Source organism: Pararge aegeria, chromosome Z (assembly GCF_905163445.1).
Source record: "Pararge aegeria chromosome Z, ilParAegt1.1, whole genome shotgun sequence".
Taxonomy (NCBI): Eukaryota; Metazoa; Arthropoda; class Insecta; order Lepidoptera; family Nymphalidae; genus Pararge; species Pararge aegeria.
The window spans coordinates 17632776-17653868 of NC_053208.1; the positions used below are offsets into that span (position 1 = coordinate 17632776).

At 35.2% G+C, this 21093-nt stretch overlaps 1 protein-coding gene across 1 annotated transcript in view; it reads right to left on the bottom strand.

Annotated features, from left to right (window-relative positions):
- The window catches only part of LOC120636216 (protein scabrous), a 31130-nt gene extending 15929 nt beyond the window's left edge, over positions 1–15201 (bottom strand). The window contains exon 1 of the mRNA XM_039907589.1: positions 14976–15201. Coding sequence (XP_039763523.1) covers positions 14976–15142 — 167 coding nt within the window. The 5' untranslated portion in view covers positions 15143–15201. The remainder of the gene's footprint in view (positions 1–14975) is intronic.
- Positions 15202–21093: the final 5892 nt, after the last annotated feature.

Sequence of the window (21093 nt, forward strand, 5' to 3'; positions counted from 1 at the left end):
CAACAAGTTGTTAAAACTCATACAACAAGGATTTCTTGAAAACAGCAAGAATAGCGGTATTATTACGTTCTCTGGCAAGCTTTTATTTACCTTCCTTTATCCGGTTCGGATTTTGTAATCTGTTTTTCAAACACTTTACTAGATACCTATTTTATCTCTGTACCAATGCAATAATATGATACCACGAATCACGGTGGTCCGATAATACACAATCGGGGGCCATAGAAACTCTATGCATATTTAAATTCAAATTTATTCTTCATATAGGCACTTATGGAGCGTTAATACATAGGTATATGTTTATATAATTGTGAGTGATGGTAATAACTACGTTTGACAGTTTAATCTTAAAGTTACGAAGGTTCTTAAGGGTCTCTCTCTGCGCTCTGGTATAAAAAGAACCCACAACAAACTTAGCCGGGTATTTTTTTGATATCACCGTCTCACAGTTGATTAATATTTTGCTCTGTAGTTGGAGCAAATCATTCTCAACATTTCTTATCGTTTAAGTAATCCTTAATATTAGAATTGGATTTTTCTATTTATACATTCGAAATTTTTTTATTAGTAGATGATGAATCTAGTTTACTTACATTGCATTTTACAGTCGAGGCGGTATTGGGCATATGAGTTCATTTATCATAACTGAGAAGGTAAAAATATTTGTTTATTTATGGAAATGCCTACTTTTTTTAGCCGCAGAAAACCTCTTTGTTCTTTATAAAAAATAATCTATAGTATCCGGCTAAAATAAAAGTGGTTCATCTTCATTACTTACTCATTAATTTCTACCATACTTGCAGTTAGGTACAAACTAACCATAATCGAGTCGTCGTAAATAAAGCACAAGTACGGCAAGTTTTAAATAAAACACGCGTGTCTAATATCTTGGATTATGAGCTTTATTTAGATGAAATAAGTTTGGGCGTTACGAACAAGTGTGATGGAAAACATAACAGACAATTTCCCTTGATCAAGCTCATAAACATCAAGCTGATACAAATCATACACTCAAAACAACTCTAACCCTAGGTTAATCCTAAAACAAATAATTTGCTATATTCTTTAGAAGCGTTTTTATAAACATTTCAGTAAAGCTTAACGTGTGTAACTTTTCTGTTTAACATAATTGGTGTAGCAAGGTATTTTTTGCGATGCTTTTAAGGTAATCCGCTTTAAAGTACCAAAGAAACATGCACAATGATTTAATACCTTTATCTTTATAAATTGGTTTTATTGATTTGTTTGTTTCTGATAGAATTATATTGTTAAAAAGAGATAAATACTTTGAACAAGTTTATTGTGTGTTTAATTCGAAATAGGTTTCGCTAAATGATAATGCAACTAGCTCACACAATCGTCCAAGGATTCTATAACTTTCGTAACAGTTGCTAATCCGCGAATTGTGGACAATCATAACCATGCGAAATGTGCGATGAGTATACAATTAGCTCAACGCTGTGAAATTATGCAGATTGTATAAAAATGACCCGTCAACGTCGAAGAAATTATTATACGATTACATAATACGATTTTCTATAACGTCCGTCTTTATATCAGTCAACGGACGCTAACCGCTGGGCATATGTCTTTTATAAGGATTTCTAAATTCTCATCCTCTTTAAGATACATTTGATGTAGTGTATCCCCCTAGTGGGGGGGGTCTACTAATGCTACGTTTTCTTTCGCGGGTTCGGATTGTAACGTCCGAGGTGCTGGAACGTGTAATTGTACGTCCATTGTAATTTCAGGCCGCAATTTTCAGATCGGAAGTAAGTATTTCGGAACATTAAAGCAATGAAAATTGTCAATTGCATTGCTCAACTCGGAAAAGCTGGAATGAATTATGATGGGTATGTAGGGTTTGACATAATTAATAGATAGAGTAATTTCGGTATATGTTTATTTCGTCGTTGGGACTAATGACTAATTAGTATAGTGGCAAGGTCAGGTGCTGCTGGTATATCAATCAAATATTTTGTATTAAAATAAAAGTTATATTAACAATAATTATCATTATCTGATATTAAGTTACGCTAAGTTAGGAGTATCGCTTTCTGTGTCCAAGGCCGTGGGTTCGATTTCCATAACTGAAAAAAATTTTTGTGTGATGAACTTGAATATTTTTCAGTGTCTGGGTGTATATCTCTATGTTGTAAGTATTTATGTATATTATTTATAAAAATATTCACCAGTCATCTTAGTACCCATAACACAAGCTACGCTTACTTTGGGGCTAGATGGCGATGTGTGTATTGTCGTAGTATATTTATTTATTTATCTCTACGTGATCAAATCAGTTATGTACATAGCTCAGCAGGTCGCGAATCTGAAGTGGCGCGTGGCTTGAAGAACCGATGGACGTTTGGGTCCCTAGGTGCTTGAATGGTGACCTCACTTGCCATCGCAATGTTGGTAAACCTCGACGACGTATATAGATGGTTGAAATCAGGCGTGTCCAGAGTTGGACCCAAGCGGCACACGACCATGGTATTTCGGACTCCCTACAAAAAACTATATACCGTAGAGGACGTCAATCGGTTGATATGATGATTATTGTGATTGTGAAGTTAATACCTTTTAGACAAGCCAGGTTATACGGTTAAGTGGATTTTGGAACTGTCTTCAAAATATCTGTGTCAGTGAACGTCCACCGGTTGATGATAAACTTCCGGAATTTAGATGTTGACCTAAATAGTGTTATTATAAAAAACACCTACCACACGAGTTAATCATGTTAAACCTTAGTCACTACCTCCCTGACTATAAATTGAATCACCGAGCGAAAACGATGCAATGCCACGCCAGAGCGCGCTGACCGTATCTCCCCTGCATCCCTACCACTTCCCCTAGGAAGTTCAGGGGAGATACGGTAATTACCCATTAAAGTGTATAATTAAGTGCCATACCCTCTTTTTAGACCATGTTTATGTATATGGAAAATCATTTGTAAACGACTCACTTTAGTGACTTTTGTAATTAGAAAACCATTCATGTGTACGCACAAAAGGGGACGAAGGAAGTTCATAAATGTCTTATATTGTCATAGGATGGGGGCAAAAAGAACAAGAATGTTTTAAACTTTAATTCAACTGTTGTTAGACAAAACCACGACCAAAAGCCGAGTCAAAAGGGGTCATAAGCTTTAGCCTATGTTCTGTCTTCAAATGCAGATGTATTGAGAGCTTAGACGGACCAAGATACTCCAATGCCATTGGTTGTTCTTTGACGTTTATTATCCTACGAAAATAATAACCGGGCCCGATTGTTTTACTTGCTTTCCGTGGTATATAGTTGACAGCACAAGTATCGTAACTTCAGGCGGGTACTTTATTATATTTAACAAAAAAATCTTTTCTAAAAGAATTCGATAGGTACATTAAATGGCCAAATAATGATGATATTATATAAAGTGACCTGGTAGGTGGGCAGTGAACCTAAAAACCAAATATTATCTATATATTTCTTTATATCTATAATAATTAACTCAAAAAAAATTAATAGTTCTGCAAATATTACGGAAATTTCTGCCTCATAGTAACAAAGTTTTCAAACTTTTGAGGCAGGTACGCGGATAATATATACCTACTCAGGGGAATATAAGTGCTATTAATTACAATGTTTTCATAGCATTCCTCGGATGGAAATGTTTAACATAACCGCGTTGCTTTCATTTCTACATTCGAAACATCAGGTTTAACATTCGATAAATATCATTCTCATCTTATTTTCATATCGCGCCAAAAGTATTATTAGGTATAGGACTTGCAGGGGTTTTTCTAATAAAAAATGGATTTCGGGGAGTCTTGAGACATTTATTATCTATTTTTAGTAGCCGTAGTATCGTTATTATCTATTTATATATTATTATTCATAATAGTATGTCTTTTATTAATATTTTATCGTATATAGTCAGTTCTTAATAACCACCCTTAATCTATTGTGATAAAAGTCAAAGATGTAGTTAGTATGTTATGTGCAGTGAGTGTGAGTACACACAATTCTTTTTTTTGAATTTTCATATCGTTTAAGAGGTAACAAAAGGTCTAAGAAATGTGTGGGTACGTTATTAGTAGACAAAGATTACAATTCCTTGGTAAGGAAGAAACAGTTCATATTGCAGTCTTTGTGATAACATTGCAAGTGCATCTCCTTTGATCCATCCACCCTATCAATTCTACAAACTTGGCTATACACCAAGTTAACAAGGTTTCGGTATCGATGATATTATTAGACTAGCAAGGGCTGCGAGCTACGTTGATCTGAATCGAAACTGAAACACAATTGTCTCAAATTTATTAGACAGAGAAGCGTGGATGGGTTCATTTAGTTGATAATATTATTTGAGTTAATGTTCGCGTCTATGCCCACTTAAATTAATGTCATTTCTTTAAGCGTAAGGTACTTCGCGAAAGTCAATAAATCGATCCTTATAATGATAAATAAGTATTTAGCTAACATTACTATTTGTGCGTTAGCCTTTTCAACCATATCTAAGTTTGTCGAAAGTTTGTGATAAGAGACCGTCGAATTAATCGCTTGCCATATGTTGTCATAAAAACGCACCACCTGTCCCTTCGGTTGGACGTTAGAATTTTTTAACTCCTTCGTGGTCCAGATACGTGCTTATGTAAGCTGAACTGTTACTTGACTAGTTTCAAAATTACAAACAATCCGTTTCTTAGACATTTTACATAAACTAAACAATACTAGAGGAAAATATGAAAAAATACGATATTGAAGCCACAAGTGTTGACGGACATGGGTATTAATTAAATATCACCTAGGATAACACCTATAGTAATTAGTAAGAGACACTTTGAATATAAAACGACAGCCCTGTTTTAAACAAAAAATGTTAATTGTAACAGAGGGTGCGGATAAAATTGCTGATTAAGCCATATCAGTTATTTGTCGGGAAAAACGCATATTTTGTAACCATAGTTATTATAAAGAAGCGGTGATAGCGCAGTGGGTAGGACTTCGACTTCACTTTCGAAGTTCGAGTTCGAATTCCAGCACGCAACCTTTTTTAAGTTATGTGCGTTTCAAACAATTAACATAACACTCGCTACCATTACCGACGACCAGAAAAATCCTTGTAATAACTGTTGCCCGCGACTTCGTACGCGTTTTTTTTGTTTTTAGACCATCCCGTAGGAACAGTTTATTTGAGAGATGTGTGGCATTCAATCTAGGTGTAGTTCTAAATAATTACAAAAGATATTTTTAAATTGTGTATTCTTGTGATAATTCTGGAGTGGTTTTTAAATTGTCTTTTTCATCTATGTGTATCTCTATAAAGAACTGTTTTGTTTAGGTGTATTAGTAAATTTTTTGAACTCGCGATAACTCCTAAATTAATATTTTTTCCGATTGGATCGAATTAAAAAGTATTTAACTACTACATAAATACCCTTTATGATAAAAGTATTTATTTGAACAAGAATTTTTACTGGGATTCTAATGTACTCGTAACTCACTTTCGTTTTCTACCGGTGTTTTAATAAAATTTTAGAACATAACTACTTGTATCATAACTATGATAGTTAGATATATAGCCCTGAGGACTTTTTTGTAGTTAATATAATTATGAGCAAATTTTATTTTTCTCGGCGCACACCAGCTAATGAATTTTATAGGCAAAATTTTGCTACTTTGGGTACGTTATTGCAATTTACTACAGGATGTCAATTTTTTTTTAAATATATTGTAGTGGACTTTTTAATGTTACATTGTGATAGCTTTCTTTTGCTTAAGAAATTGTTAAAATCTGTTCAGTACTTTCGAAGCCCAGAAAAATAAAAAGAATTCTATAGATTTCTATGCATTTCTTAATAAGTAATTTTTGCTTTGATGTCATTATTGGCCACCCCCACGTTTGTGAAGGTAGCTAGGTACTTCCGGATGTGGGCTGGCGGCACATTATTTCCGCTTGGAATATAAATAAACAGAAACTGCCAGATGTTCACCCCCATCATAATGTTTAAAAAAGTACCCCTATGTAAATAGATTTTCGGAGTTCCTTAAACGAAAAATAAAATAGTGGAACTGCCCAGCCCGGTTTTACGAATATTGTAGAAATAGGGTGTCGTAAAATAAAAATTTACCGCGTTAGAGTGCAGGTCTTTTAGAAAACGACGATTTATCGATTATCTTTATATACCAGTACAAGTGTTCTTATCTTGATAAATATTGCCCATTAAAATTATCATATCAGCGATGTATGGCCAAAATTAAATACCAAACTAGGGATAATATGCCAAGCTGATTCGGGGAGTTTAACTGTTACTTGGAGTTATTCGCGGAACGTTTTTAAAACGCGCTGTTGACGTGCGTTTTTTGAACGTGGTCGACGCGACAGCGCTTTTTATCTCGATGCACACGCGCGTTTTCATCGCCTCTGTATCACATCCTACACACGCGCGCCTGTATTGATTCAAACGCGTGTTTGAATATGTACTGGTGGTAAAGTTATCATAATGAAAATATTTAATTTTTATTTTTATTGAATAAAATTTAAATAATTAACAATCAGTTTTCAGAAAAACACCATTGTTAAATAAATAATAATAATAATAATCCACCTCATTATTGTCTAGGTAGGAAACCTACTGGAGACAATCACACTATTCCAATGCGGGCAAAACTTTTAGGTTGTGATAGTATTTTTTTTTATTACCTACCTATGTTAGACTATATATAGTCCGAAACCGAAATTTACGAAATTTGGCAAGACAAAGAATGCTGTTTATTGTATTATTTTTAATAAACCGGACAAATCAGTAACAGCTAGTTTAAAATAATTAACTGTATGCAACTAAAACAGTGAAGCATCTTTGTTAAATGGACGGGAATTAAATATCAATAAATCATTATAGTCTTATAAAGCAAGTTTTCATTATGACAGCTTCAAAAGAAAATTTATAAGAATAGAAAAAGTTCTACCGTGGACCTAACATTACTTCTACTTACAAATTACTAGAAAATCCAATTTCATATTGCTGAAGGCGAGGTTAAAAAAGTATTATATTACTAACAACTTTCATGTAACAATCTGTAGGTTTATTGCTTGTTAAAGATTGGTTGTTGCATCGTTAGCTTTATTGCAAGTAGGTACTCTATTTACCATTTATGATTTACGCTGAATCTGAAACGTTGTTTAATTATTTTAGTAAGCAAAAGTAATTAATAAGCATTCATCTTCTTAGCATTACAAATAATTAATATATGAGCTATACTATAAACTCTTCATATGAATAATTTTATTGCAGCTATTGTTCCTAATTAATATTTTTTTTTGTTGTTGTTCTGTTTTAGATCGCCTCAGGGTAAAAAGGAATTCTTAAGTTAACTAGTGTAAAACGTGAAAAACTGTTTATAAACATAATGACTAATTACATGATATATTATACCGTTACCCGTATAATGTACTAAAGTATGTAATATCTAATTTTAGTATCGGTGAGGATATTCTTTAGTGTTATTTATCTTATTTAACTTACAAAAAAATGATAATATTTTCCTATTCTTCTTTATCCAATTAGGCCTTGACTTGGGTTCTTCTTACTTAAAGACAGACTTTTTGTTTAGGCTTTGACCTAATTTTAAGATCCATCACCATTTCCTTCTTGGGAATATTTTTGTTGCTTTCAAAAACTTTTCCAAATGATTTAACAGATAAATATTTTTTTCTGTAAAAGCAATATCTGTGGACCATGTCTAAATTGGCCCGAGAGATGCGGGCCCGAAAACACCCGTGTTATTTTGTACTCATAACTGAATAAAAAGGTGTAAGTTAGTAATTTTTTGTTCGCAAAACGCAGAGTCTAGTGGAGAGTGGAGCACTTATTTCTTTTGACATTCAAATTAAAAAAATATTTTGAAACAATGAACTCAAATGTCAGAAGATTGTATAAAGAAGAAGAAGAAAAGAGCTTTTGTTACGTTTTGCATCACAATTGAAATGTTATAAAGCATCAAGAACTTGTTCGGTAAAAGCAATATACAGGCAAATCTATAACAATATTTTCTTATTTAATATAGGTACCAACGAGTACCAATACTGTAGGCAGGTGTTAAGGTGTGTCAGATAAAAATAAGTAACGAATATGCCTATTCTATACCTACGTATTAAAGCTCTAGACGCAAAGTAAGTGCTAAAGCTTAAGGTACGTGTTTGGGTAGGTATTTATTTATGCAAAATTTTTCGTAATCCTTAACTTAAGTAGGAAGATTATGGTATTGTTATTTAACTATAATTCTGGTATAATTTTGGGTATAAAGCCATGATACCGGAAAGGTAATTTGAAAAATAAATGATTGACAAATATTCAAATTTATTTTTCTTAATATTTTTCATGGTACCATTGGTATTTTTGGTTTTTTAATAAATTATAGCACTTTAATAAATTATAGCAATTTGAGCACTTTCTCTTTCAGCATCAATCGAATAAGTATGTTCCTAACTGTTTGCAGTTCGATGTTCTAAACCATTAGGTACTACGATTGCGTTTTTTGTCCAAACTGTACGGATTCGGCAGAAAACCCATTTCATGATAAGTGAAAAACCTACGCTTTTAAACACAGTAATATAAATATGCAAATAAAACTCTCTTCAAAGTGCCGTCCTGTGTCCGTCAACCCGGGGCGTAGATGTTAAGCCACATGTGCATGTGATTATACCGGCAACCACGCCCTTCAGGCCGGAATACAGCATGGCTCTTTGGCGGCAATAACAACATGGCGGTAGTACTTCCCCGCACGAGCTTTGTCACAAACAGAAGATGAAGAAAAAGTCTTTATTGCACATACAAATATAAAACCAGGTTACCAAAAAAACTGCTTCTACTGCTACAAAAATATCGAGAACAGAGTAACATCATAACTTCTTAATAGATAGTATGTGAAGTTTATTTACTCAAGTGTATGCCCATGATTGCATTTTTGTCGTCACAAGCCATGCTGTATATCTACGTTAATCCTCAAAGGTAGCCCCTTAATAAGACATAAAACGCTGGTGCCGGTTTATCTCCTAGTAGAAAAATAAACCTGACAAAAATCGATCAACAAAACACAAGACAACAGCTGGCATCAATGCATTCCAAGCATGCAACCTATTTTGTATTCATTTCATTTTTGCAATTTAGCAAAACTCGCTAAACCAGCCGCGCAGGGCCTTGATCTTATGCGGGGGATTAAAAGTGGACGATGCGCTTGTATCTCAGTCGAACATTAATGTATGCACGCGCACTGATCATTACTTGCACATCGTCTTAAGCCAGTTCTTAAGTCGCCGCATTCACCGGAGCAGGTGTTTAAAAATGCCGACGCCACATGGTTTATGATCAAGTTTCGACCAATTTAACCGCTATATGTCTCTGGTTTTACTATCGGCTATACTTATTCATTTTGATATTTTAATTTGATAATCGCGTATCGCTTAGCTGGATACAAATATTGACAAGTTGCAGGGTTTTTTAGTAGACAAGAGTACATAATTTGATTTGTACCGTTAACGCTTTATCATGCGTTCTTACTGCAAACTTAGAATAAAACCTCTTAAAAAATTAATATTCAAGAAAGAAATACCATTCCCGCCTATCTTTTAGTTTTTATTATAATTAAGACTTAAAATTAATGAACTGAACAAAGAGTCTTATTTTAAGTGCACAGAAGTTGGTACTATTTAATATAAGTATTACAGACTTCTTCAATTAAATATTTGCGAGGTAGGTATTTAAACTAGATTTCCTCGTATTACAAAGGAAAGACCGAGAATAAAATGTTAATTACTACGTTCAGCATCCTTCGGATCTGGTTACCAATTTACTCACTGATTTGGGACAATGCAATTTCATATTTTACTACAAAAAATAATTGTTTTGCGGCATGCCAGATTGTTCGAATAAAATAAGAGTAGAGACTTTTTAGAAAATAAGTAGGTGTTCGCAGATATATAATATGCATTCGCAGTGATATTATATGTAGTGTAAAAGCAAAGATTAATTACGTATTTAATTACTTTTGTATTTCACTAGCACGTATGAACTGCAAACTCAACTGGTGGTAAGCGAAGATGCAGTCTTTGCAGGGAGGATGGTAATCAGCCACGGCCGAAAATTCCCACCAGACCGGACCAGGTTAGGGAAAAGGAAAGAGATCTTGAAAGGTCATAAATTGTCCCCGCCGGGGTTTGAACCTTCGACTTCTATTTATAAGACCACAACACTCACCATTGCGCCAGAAAGGTCTTCAATTTAGTCAATCAAAATAATATCAGATTCTTTAAAAAGATATATTAAGAAATAAATTTAATAACGATGAAACAAATTGTAACCGATGAAAAAGATACCAGATAATCTTAACTCCCTCGTTAAAATTTGGAAGATCGGGATTATGAACGAATAATGAATATGATGTACCTATCTGAACTGGGTGTTAGCTAGGTACCTACATAAAGCGATTATTTTAATGCTGGTTAAACATTGTCTTCCGTAACGATTATAATATACCTAAGTATACCATAAACCAATATGTATAATGTCATTTATATTGATAGGTATACTGTTAATAATTGTATTATATTATTTAGATAACGTTTTCAATAAAATTCTTCTATAACTGAGTCGATCAGATGACCTGGTTAGCTGTAAGAGACCCTCGTTGTTGATCTTCGAAAACCACTTATCCTTCAACTTTTGCATTATGACACGTTTGCGTGGTTTTTATAAGGCTTTTTTCTAGCAAATTCAAGTGTTGAAAGAACTGCAGATTAGTATTTATTTAAAACGCACAAAAGCAAGAAAGCAGAATGAAGCAGAAGCTATTTTCTTGGTTCTGTTCCCCAAAATTGTAAATTGAAATCCTTCTAATTCGATATGTCCTTTGTTGGTATTTTTTATCTGTCTAATTTTTAGTCGAGATATTCTTTTCTCAAAATCATCATGCCATGTCAAAAATCACATAGTAGGTACATAGTACGGTGTTTATAAGTAACAAAATCAAGACATCAAATTAACCCAAATTCGATGGGGTTTAATTTTTTGGTAACAATGGTCACCTCCCAGCTTCGTAATAATAAGATCAGCTCCATCACCTCCATTTTCTGGTGGGTACGATTATTATATGTGAACTTTTAACTCAATCTGTAACTAGGTCATGAGTCAATCAATCAATCAAAAATACTTTATTGCCCACAAGAAATAAATAAAAGAGAACAAAGGTACAAGTCATTTAAGGACTGTCAGACATGAGGACATTTTTTAAATTCTACTACAAGTTATCCCGTGACTGCAATCCCACAGTGGGACTTTTTTTTTTTTTCAAAAAACTAAATACTTTAGGAGATCTGTCCCTCTAAACTGACCAACGATTACCTCCACATTAAGAGGACTCAAAAAAAAAGATGAAAGAATGAAAGAGTAATCTAGACGTATAATTTATAAAAAATTTCACGCCAACAATAGTTGTATCGGTTTTATGAGAAAACCAGGGAAATACCAAACGTCGAGATCTTTTATTTGTAAAATCGGTCTGAGCTATAGCTGTCATATTCGCAGTCGGGGGTAGACAGGCTCAGCACGGCTACATTTTTTCAGCAAGCGAACTTCGAAATTCACTGGCAATAGCGGACGGACGGCCCGACCGCCCCTCTTCATTCGCCAACTCGTACGATGCCGCCACGATATCGTTATAGTATCGCAGCGAGCTCATTGCGACCTTGTTCGTGAATTGCCTCGCTGCAGACATGATTGGTAAGAAGCCGAATAAACCGATACCAGCCCTTTACAGAGCGGGTATCCTATCAGATTGGGAAGGCTTAAGGTCGTAGTCCACCGCGCTGGCCAAGTGCGGATAAGTAGACTTCACAAGTTCACGCCTTTGAAAACGTTGAGGAGAACTCTAAAGCGTGCAGGATTCCTCACAATGTTTTTACTTCGCCGTTAAATCAAGTGATAGATATTTCTAATTGCTTTAATTAAAAACCTACATAAATCCTTAAAGTGATATGTGAATGCCGGGTATGAATGATAATTTCAGTTCATTATCCAAATTCAAATTCCATCGCGTGAAAGCTTGCTGAACTGAACATTCTGAATGTGATAATTCTTGCTTGCAACACGGCCGCCATCCAGGGTTGATTTGTCTGTCTGTCTGTTTGTCTGTCTGTCTGTTTGTATGTATGTCTGTCTGTCTGTCTGTCTTTCTGTCTGTCTGTCTGTCTGTCTGTCTCTGATCGGGACAACGATCGAATGCATGCGTACCATCCTGGAATAGCGCATAGGCTTCTTTTTATCCCGGAAATGAAAACAGCTCCTACAGTATAGCATCGCTATTTTTTCTACATTTGTCTCTCAAAATGCGCGCAATGGAGATTGAAGATTGACGTGGTTTTTTTAGATAGGCATAGTTGAATACTTATAAGCTTTTGAGTTTTTTGGTTGAACGCGCTAATCTCAGAAAATGCTGTTTCGATTTCGATATTTTTTTTGGACTGGTAGTATCAATTAAGGCTAACATCACGCTACGACCAATGGTCATTATTGATCATTAATGAGAAATGTTGCAAAAACTGTAAAAAAACTATCCTTTTTGAGAGATTCCGATGCGTGGGATGCGTGAACGGTAAATGTTACGCCAAACGACGGAAATATGTAGTAAGTATATCGGATCTGTTTCTTTAAAGTTCTATAAAACAGTCCGCGACATGTTGTCTTGAAGACTATTTTTTGAATTTGACTCGCTCGCTTTGGTCCGCTAGTTTAAAATAAATTTCTATTAGATGACAATTTTTTTTTATATATATATAGATAAGTGCTTGACTGCAATCACACCTGATGGTAAGTGATGATGCAGCCTAAGATGAAGCGCGCTTGCCTAGAAGATGCCTATTCACTCTTTAGTTGAAGGTACCCAGATTATAGGTATCGGGAAAGACGGAAGATGGGAGGGCAAAATCCCACTTTCAGGCCTTAGTGTACTACAGCGCAAGACCACTCTGCTCAGCTTGATGATATGACAAAGGATATGATGGCTCAAAGACTTTACGATAACCGAAAAAGACGCGCTGCTAAGCGATTTAGCGTCTTATGTCGCTTAGAAACTGGGTATGGGTTTAATTTAACTAGCATACGCCGAACATGCTAGTTTGTTACCATCTTAGACTGCAGGGTGGATTAGAGCAAAAGACTTATTTATCGTGTAAAAGTATCATCTATGCGAAGTAGACATTCGACTAGTTTTCGATCAAATATTACAGGAACGAGGTAGCAAACCGCTTCATACGCATTAATCACTGTATTGTTGCAAATAAGCCCCGTAGCAGACCCATCCGATGTATAGCGATGGGAGAATAATTACGGTGGGTGGGTGATCTAAAACTAAAAATTCGTGAGCACATTCTCTGAAATATCTTCTCCGAATAATCGACATACAGGCGACCTTTACCATGTTCCAAACTTTGACGTGAAGTCTTAACATCGAAGTTCGAGTTCACATTAACTTCCAACCACGAGAGCAACCGCTCTCGCTACGACAACTAACAAACTTAAGTAGGTTTAAAGTTAAACCGGTGTTCACATACAAATCGGCAAATTGTATACATTTTGAAAACAGTATTCAATTGCCAGCCTGAAGCGTATTATGGTTTAATCTGTAAACAGCTGATTGAAATTGGCTTTGGGTTCATGGGTTTCAGAGAAACATGTGCAGGAAAGAGATTTTGAGTACTGGTACGATGCCGCGTGAAAAACGGCAAGAAGTATGTGTTTAATTTATCTGCCTTACCCACAAACAGCCTGCTACCATCATACACTGCATCATTTCTTACTAATAGGTGAGTTTGCATTCGAGAGGTAACTTGTAGAGAACAAAAAATTAAATGGAATTTATTGCGCAAATCTATCTTAATTTTCGACCATCCTGACAATAATTGTTCAATTTGTTCAATTATCCCGCGAAACAGACAATGTAGTTTTTCAACACCGAGCTTTTCTAACAAGGAATTCGCAGTGCCAGACTCACCAGCATGAAACTAGAAAATTTACATAGGCTCCCCCCATACTTGAAGAGTACTTTAAGCGTCAGACCCGGTAATTATTATTAAAAATTAATTAATAAGGATAATAATTGTGTAAGTCCGCCAACCCTAATTAAAGTAGCGTGGTGGGTCTGAGCTTGAGCTCGAAACTCATCTATATCCTTTAAGTGAGGCTTTTTTCACAATTAACTTAATTTAAAAGCCACCAGTTTAACGACAGTAGGTACAATCAGCAAAGCTTTTGTTTTGAAAGTAGGAAAATACTACCTTAACTAAGTATATGTCTGTGAAATTTGAATTTTAGTTCCAACCGTTTTGAATCTTTGAATGAGCCGTCGCAAAGTTTAAGATAATGATAGAACTTCACCAGCTGAAGTAAGTGTCTTCCAAATGAATGCGAATAGTAAAATTAATTGATCCTTCATAAACTAAAATTGCGCACTATAATTTTGTAGAAAAAATAACGTCCGTATTTCTTACAACCATAAAGAACTGATATAAACTTTCTAAAATTACTGACAACTTCTAAATTATATCTTATATATCAAATTAAAATCACCACTTTGATGATCTTCAGCAACAATTAAATTTTTCATTATCGCTAAAAATATCAGGTCAACTAAAAGTCGTTACAATTTATTGCAATGCAAATTTTAATCAAAGGCGCGCTAAAATAAAGTTTCAATGTTTCCGAAACCATCCATGTCTTTTTTTGTTTGCATCAGGTTTCATAGAAAAATTTAACTATAAAAACAACCTATTTTGTTATCCAGGTTAATCCGACATTTACATAAATAAAAAAAACTTTTCTTAATATGTGACCTATTATTTGATTCGCTGCAGCGTGTCAAAAAGGTCGCAAAAAGTACGCGAAGCATTTATTAAAAAAATATTTAAGTCGTTGAACCATTTTTTTTTAAATCTACAAACTTACTTGAGCTCTTCTATTTCTTTCTTCAATCGCGATGTATCTGCCAAATGCATTTTTTTCAGGGAGTCGACTTCTTCGGCCAAAGTTTTCAACTCATGCCTAATCGACGTTTCTCGCGCATTAGCAGTCCATATAAAAATAAAAAGAGCACAAATTCGCACGCACTTCATTTTCGCGGCAGTAAGAACTCCTACTTGTTAGCAATAATGAGAGTTCGCGAGAGCGTCTGTATCGCTCGACGGTCCGGACAGGAATGAGCTACGGACTGGCCAAACGCTTATTATACAGAATGCAGGCTGCGTTAAAAGCGCAGATGCGTTCAACAGTTGCTCCGAAGCCTCAGCCCCGAAGCCCCCGGTGAACGCTTGTGCACTAGTCCGATCCGCTCCGATAGGTACACACTGAAATAGCCGTAGTTCTAGACAACCGTGTTCTTTCGAATTCGGGTAAGACGAAGTGACATCCGGATGCAGTCCAATTTTCCTCCATCAGTCGATATATTTTCAAATTCAGCTCACGTTTGTACACAAATGCTCTAATCTAGTTCAATCTACTCCGTTCCGGAAAAGGAATAAATCCTGAAATTTTCCATCCAATTAAAAATCATTTTCGCACGTCGGTGTATCATTTGCCAGCACAATTTTAAATTCAGGATATTGTGTTTCTCGCCCTGGCGTTTCTCGCCCAAGAGATTCTAATTTGGAACTTCGTGTAAATAAGCTCGGTCTTTCTTATTGCCTCTTTACTGGGACTAATTATTTACCGTAAACTGAACAAAATCGTATAAAATATAAAGTTTGATATAGCATATATAGACAGCGTAATTATTTAGATCCCAAATCTAAAACAGTAAGCTGATTTTATTTTAATCACCGAGAATTCTTATGATAACTTTGTATATCTATAATATCAGACAGCTGATTTCATGACTAACCGAATATTTTAATGAAAACTTTGTACAGTTATACTTTAAGACATATTGATCCCAGAATAAAGTTGTGATTTTGTTACACAACTTTAGCATTAAGCGATGCTATGTCTGTGCCTGCTGTCCCAACATCACCTCTCGCTTTATCAAATCCATCAATACTTACACCCTTTCAAACTAGCTGTTTATTAATGTGACAATAATAGATGCAGTATTTGAACACAGTTAATAAACAAACAGATACATTTTCGCAACCATCATATTAGTATGGGAAAATATAAGCAGGGCTGTGTATCCGTTTCCTCCATGCGAGTCAGGGAATTGTCCCGAACTCGCTAAGTCACTATTGATTGACTTATTGTTTTAATAAAAATAATGTGTATGTAATCGCGATAAGATAATTCATTTTATTACGTGTGACGATTCTGGACGGTTTTACCTATTATTTCAAAGCATGTTTAGTTTTTTAAACATTACAAACATTCTTGTTTTTCCTTAGACCAATTAAGATAGAGCTTCATTCGATTTAGCAATTCAGTGGTTATTTATAATTTATTCTATTACAGTAACGCTCAATTTAAGACGGAAAAGGATGATACAGTTTAAGATGGAAGCGCGTTAACCATTGAACGCCATTTCTATTGTACACACCAATATGTATATTGAGCTGGATAAGAAAAGTTAACTAAACTCGGAATGTAGATAACATAAACCGCAGCAAGCAAAGCAATCAGTCTCAGCCATTGTCACTAGCATCTTATATTAAAAATAAAAAAAAAAACCCCGACTCTTAATATAGTGTACATAATCCTACTAGTCAAGCCGTTTGCTTTGATACCCATCTTGAGGAAGATGCGAAAATATATAAGTTTTTCGCCACGTTGGATTTGAAATTTTACATGTGTTTAGTATTTTACTAGTCCAGCCCTTTCATTAAATACTAATATTTTGTGAGTTGAGAAAAAATATGTAGACCACCATTTTGTGGCAGCAGCCACTTAGGATCGATTTTCATCAAACATAACTAAGAACAATCCCGACTAATCCACCTTTCAACAAAAAACAGACGCATAAATACACACACACTCACACACACACACACAGTGACACACATACAGACACGTATATTAATAACACCCCGCCGTTTATGTGTCGGGGGTTAAAAAATGGATGGCTTAGGAAACGTAGTTCGTATCCTAAGCCCTGTACTCTAAGCTATACCAATATTATAAACTTTTTTATGCCTGCTAATTAGCCCGCATTATTGCGGTTTCCTAAAATCCCACTGGATCCATTTGTTTTTTCGGACTAAAAACTTTTATTAAGTTTTGAATCCCACGGGAACGGTTTTAGGTTACTTTTCCTTAATGCTGTGGTTACAAACAAACTGATCCACTTTCGCATTCATAATATTAGTGTTGTTAAAGTAACTTATTTGTTATTACGTTAGGCTCAACCACTACATCGATCGTGATGGAATTATCACCATATATCTAGTTTTATAAATTTAAAATGCATATAATAATAATTGATAATAATAATTGTAATATGGACCTTTGAAAAAGTAGATCGAAACTGCAACGTTTCCTACTAGATGACGCTACAGTAGCTATAAGACTGATGTGAAAGGCATATACTAATTTCGTCATCGACGGTAGGAGAGTCGTAGCTTAACTGGAGAAAGCGCTCAGGCCGCGATTGCCAGAGAGTCGCAGGTTCAAATTGTGAAGGTCCCGAAAATATTTATATGCATTTTAAATTTATAAAATTGATAATTCCACCAAGTGTAGGTAAAAACACTAATAAAAATTATATCTAGTTATCTAGTAACCTGAAGATGGACACAGAATAGGTACTTTATTACTGTAAAAGCAACCGGGAATCGTTTCTGCGAGTTTAAAAGCAGCCTTTGTTATCTATGCACGGTGAACTTTTACATAGAAAAAGCCTGCCTCCTTGAGACGCGGACCTTGAATACCATTTATTCCGGAAAAATACAGTTCCTATAGGGATTTAAAAAAAAATCGTAAAGTCGCAAGCAACAGCTAGTCCAATAAAAATGTGACTTAAGCTGAGCAGTAGAACTTATCTGAACGCATATTTATCTTTGCATAATTAATTTTTTTTTTTTTTTTTTTTTTATTCTTATTGATTAAAGGGCTTTTATTTTACAAAAATATGTCAGCCCTATCCTAGCTTGATCATTACGGGCACATTCGATCAACAAATGGTGTACATCTTCCACTACCCCACATACATCACAATTTGGAGAATCCGATTTCCGCATTAAAAATGAAAATTTATTGGATGGAACGTGCCCAGAACGCAACCTATGCGCTATCTTGATCATAGACCTATTTAACTTACCAACTTCGAACCAAGGCTTTCGAGGAGGCTGACTCTGTATGGTTCGATACCGAATTCCCTTTTCTTTAGAACGTCTATCAAAATATTCTTTCCACATATCATAAATTTTACTTTTATATTTCACGGTTACCTCTGCGTAGTTTGGCATTACAAAAACCTCACTTCCCTCCAAACATGCAGTTTTTGCTAACAGGTCAGCCTTCTCGTTTCCTCTTAAACCTATATGCGATGGTATCCATTGCAGTCTCAGTTCGACAAAACTTTCCAAAACGTTATCAATCCTTGCCAAAATGGCATACGCTACCGGAACACCTCTGAGCCCAGAGGCGCACCGAGCTAAATGCTGCAAGGCACTTTTACTGTCAGTAAATATCACAACCTTTTTGTATCTCGATGCTTGCATAATTAATAATACGCTGAGTAGGTTTAACTGCATATGTCTGAGGTTTCAAAGGACTCAAAAAGGAGAAGGTACATTGCGTAAAATTATGCGCGCTGCTTTAAACTAAAATAAACAACAGTCTTTGAAGTCAGATATTTATTTTTACTTAAAGTATAAACATACTATTCTGGATTTTTCACTATCAAGAATTACTAGAGTTTATTCCCTAGTCGAGTTAAAATTTGTTAGTTTTTGAATTTACCGTGTCCCGTGTCGGTATGCTTCAAAGAGCAGGTTTAGTCTTTGTACCCGGTTATAATCACAAACACGTGACAATAATAATAAATAAAGCCACCCAATGCGCATAAAATAACGTAATGGGCCAATAAACTCTTAATCTGTGTCTCCTACGATAGGATCCTTTTCCCAGATGTAGGACATTGACTCCGTTATTATCAGTATTTTCGAAAAATGTCGAAAAATATATTCCACCATTGCGACTTTATTTGTACTAGTGACAAACTTACTTTTGTAGCTGCTTTTTGCCGACCTCTTGGTCCGGGGAATTACCGCTATGCTTATATCTGCCGCCAAGAACCATTGCATTGTTCCGGTCTGAGGGTCGTTGCTGCCGGCGTAATTCCAGGTACATGAGGCTTAACTTCGTAGAATGTCCTTGCATGCCGTGCGTACAGCTCTGTTTATAGGCAACGGTTTTCTACTCACCTATTAAGTGGCCAACCGGCTTAGTCCGCTAAGTTTTGTTTAAAGAAAGATTTAGACTTCCAATCCCTGTTTTACCACTTTAGTGATATCATTAGCTCATCTTGAATAAGCAAAAAAAAAACGGTGACAGCCTCGTGGCTAGGTGGGGTAGGACTTTGGCTTAAACTTCGAGGGGCAGAGTTCGAATCCCAGCACGTACCTCTAGCTTTTCTGAATAATGTGCGCTTGAAGCCATTAAAATATCACTTGCTTTATCGGTGAAGGAAAACCATCGAGAGAAAACCTACATGCCTGAGAGCTCTCCATGTTGTTTTCAAAGCCTTTGTAGTCCACCAACGCACTGGGCAAAACCTTCTCATTGTTGGAGGAGACCAGTGCCAGTAAAGTGTTAATATGATTAAGAGCAGATTTAACAGTTAAAATGGAATTAAGAATCTTCTTTTTATACTGTAACAAGTTTGCATAAGTTCATTAGCTAACTGTTGTTTTGGTATGTTGGAGCTGAGAGCCTGTAAATGTACTGAATTTATGCTTATTATGTGCACGGTTCGGAGCTCGGAACTGAAACAATATACGATCGTTATTTACCACTGTTAAGTATGGACACAAAAATAAACTATAAGCTATAATTATTGCATTAATACTGTCGTATGTCTTCCCATTAGTAGACCGAAGGTTATCTGTCCATTCATTTTTACTAGGTAGGCCAAACCTACCATAGTAATACCATAGTAATGGTAATGCGGTGTAGATAGTGCTTCTAGATACTGCCTTATCTTTCCCCGGGCTTTTGATTGGGAAAATTTCAGTATTTGTTTTCTTCTATTTTGATGTTTTTTTTACATCTTCAATAATATTGAATATACAGACAAAATTAAATCACTTTGTTGTCACAATCACGCAAAGTTGAAATAATACGTAGGTCATTCTAAATTATTGCGAAAGCGTATTTTTTAACCGATTACGATTTATTATTCATTGTTCTAAGGTTACGAGCTTGCATAACTTAATAAGCTAACTGATATGTGAGTAATTATAGCTTACGGTCCAGCTTCACCAGAGCTGCATTTATGCTGATGACGCGCGCTGTTAAGAGCTTGGAAACGAGTCAGTATACAATCTTTATTTAAGCTCCTTAAAAATGGAGTCAAAATTTTACTTTTCACTATTATGTAATATATTATACTTAGCGTCATACACATATCAATTCATCTATCATTTAACCGAAGGTTGTCTGTCCCTTTATTCTTACTACGCGTGCTATATTAATCTGGTGTAGATAGAGTTGCCAGATACTACCTTATCTCTTCCTGGACATTTTATTGGTTCGATTCCAGTACTTATTTTATTTTTTTATTTTTAATTATTTTTAACCGTTTTCGCTTAGTAATCAAAAATACTGAGATAAAAACGTTTTAAATAGTGAATCTTGTTTTTTAAATGCTTGCATAAATTAATTAACTAACTGCCATGTGAGTAACGTTAGAGCTTACAGGCAAACTTCAGCAGAGTTGCAAGTGTACTGAATTTATGCTGATTATGTGCAATGTTCAGAGCTCTGAACTGGAACGATATAAGATCTTCATATAAGGTCATCTTTCATATTGAATTTTTCACTATAAATAATTAAATTATCTCTTTGCGATATGGTATCATCGTCATCATCATCAACATCATCATATAAACCCATTAGCGGCCCACTATAAGGCACGGCTCTT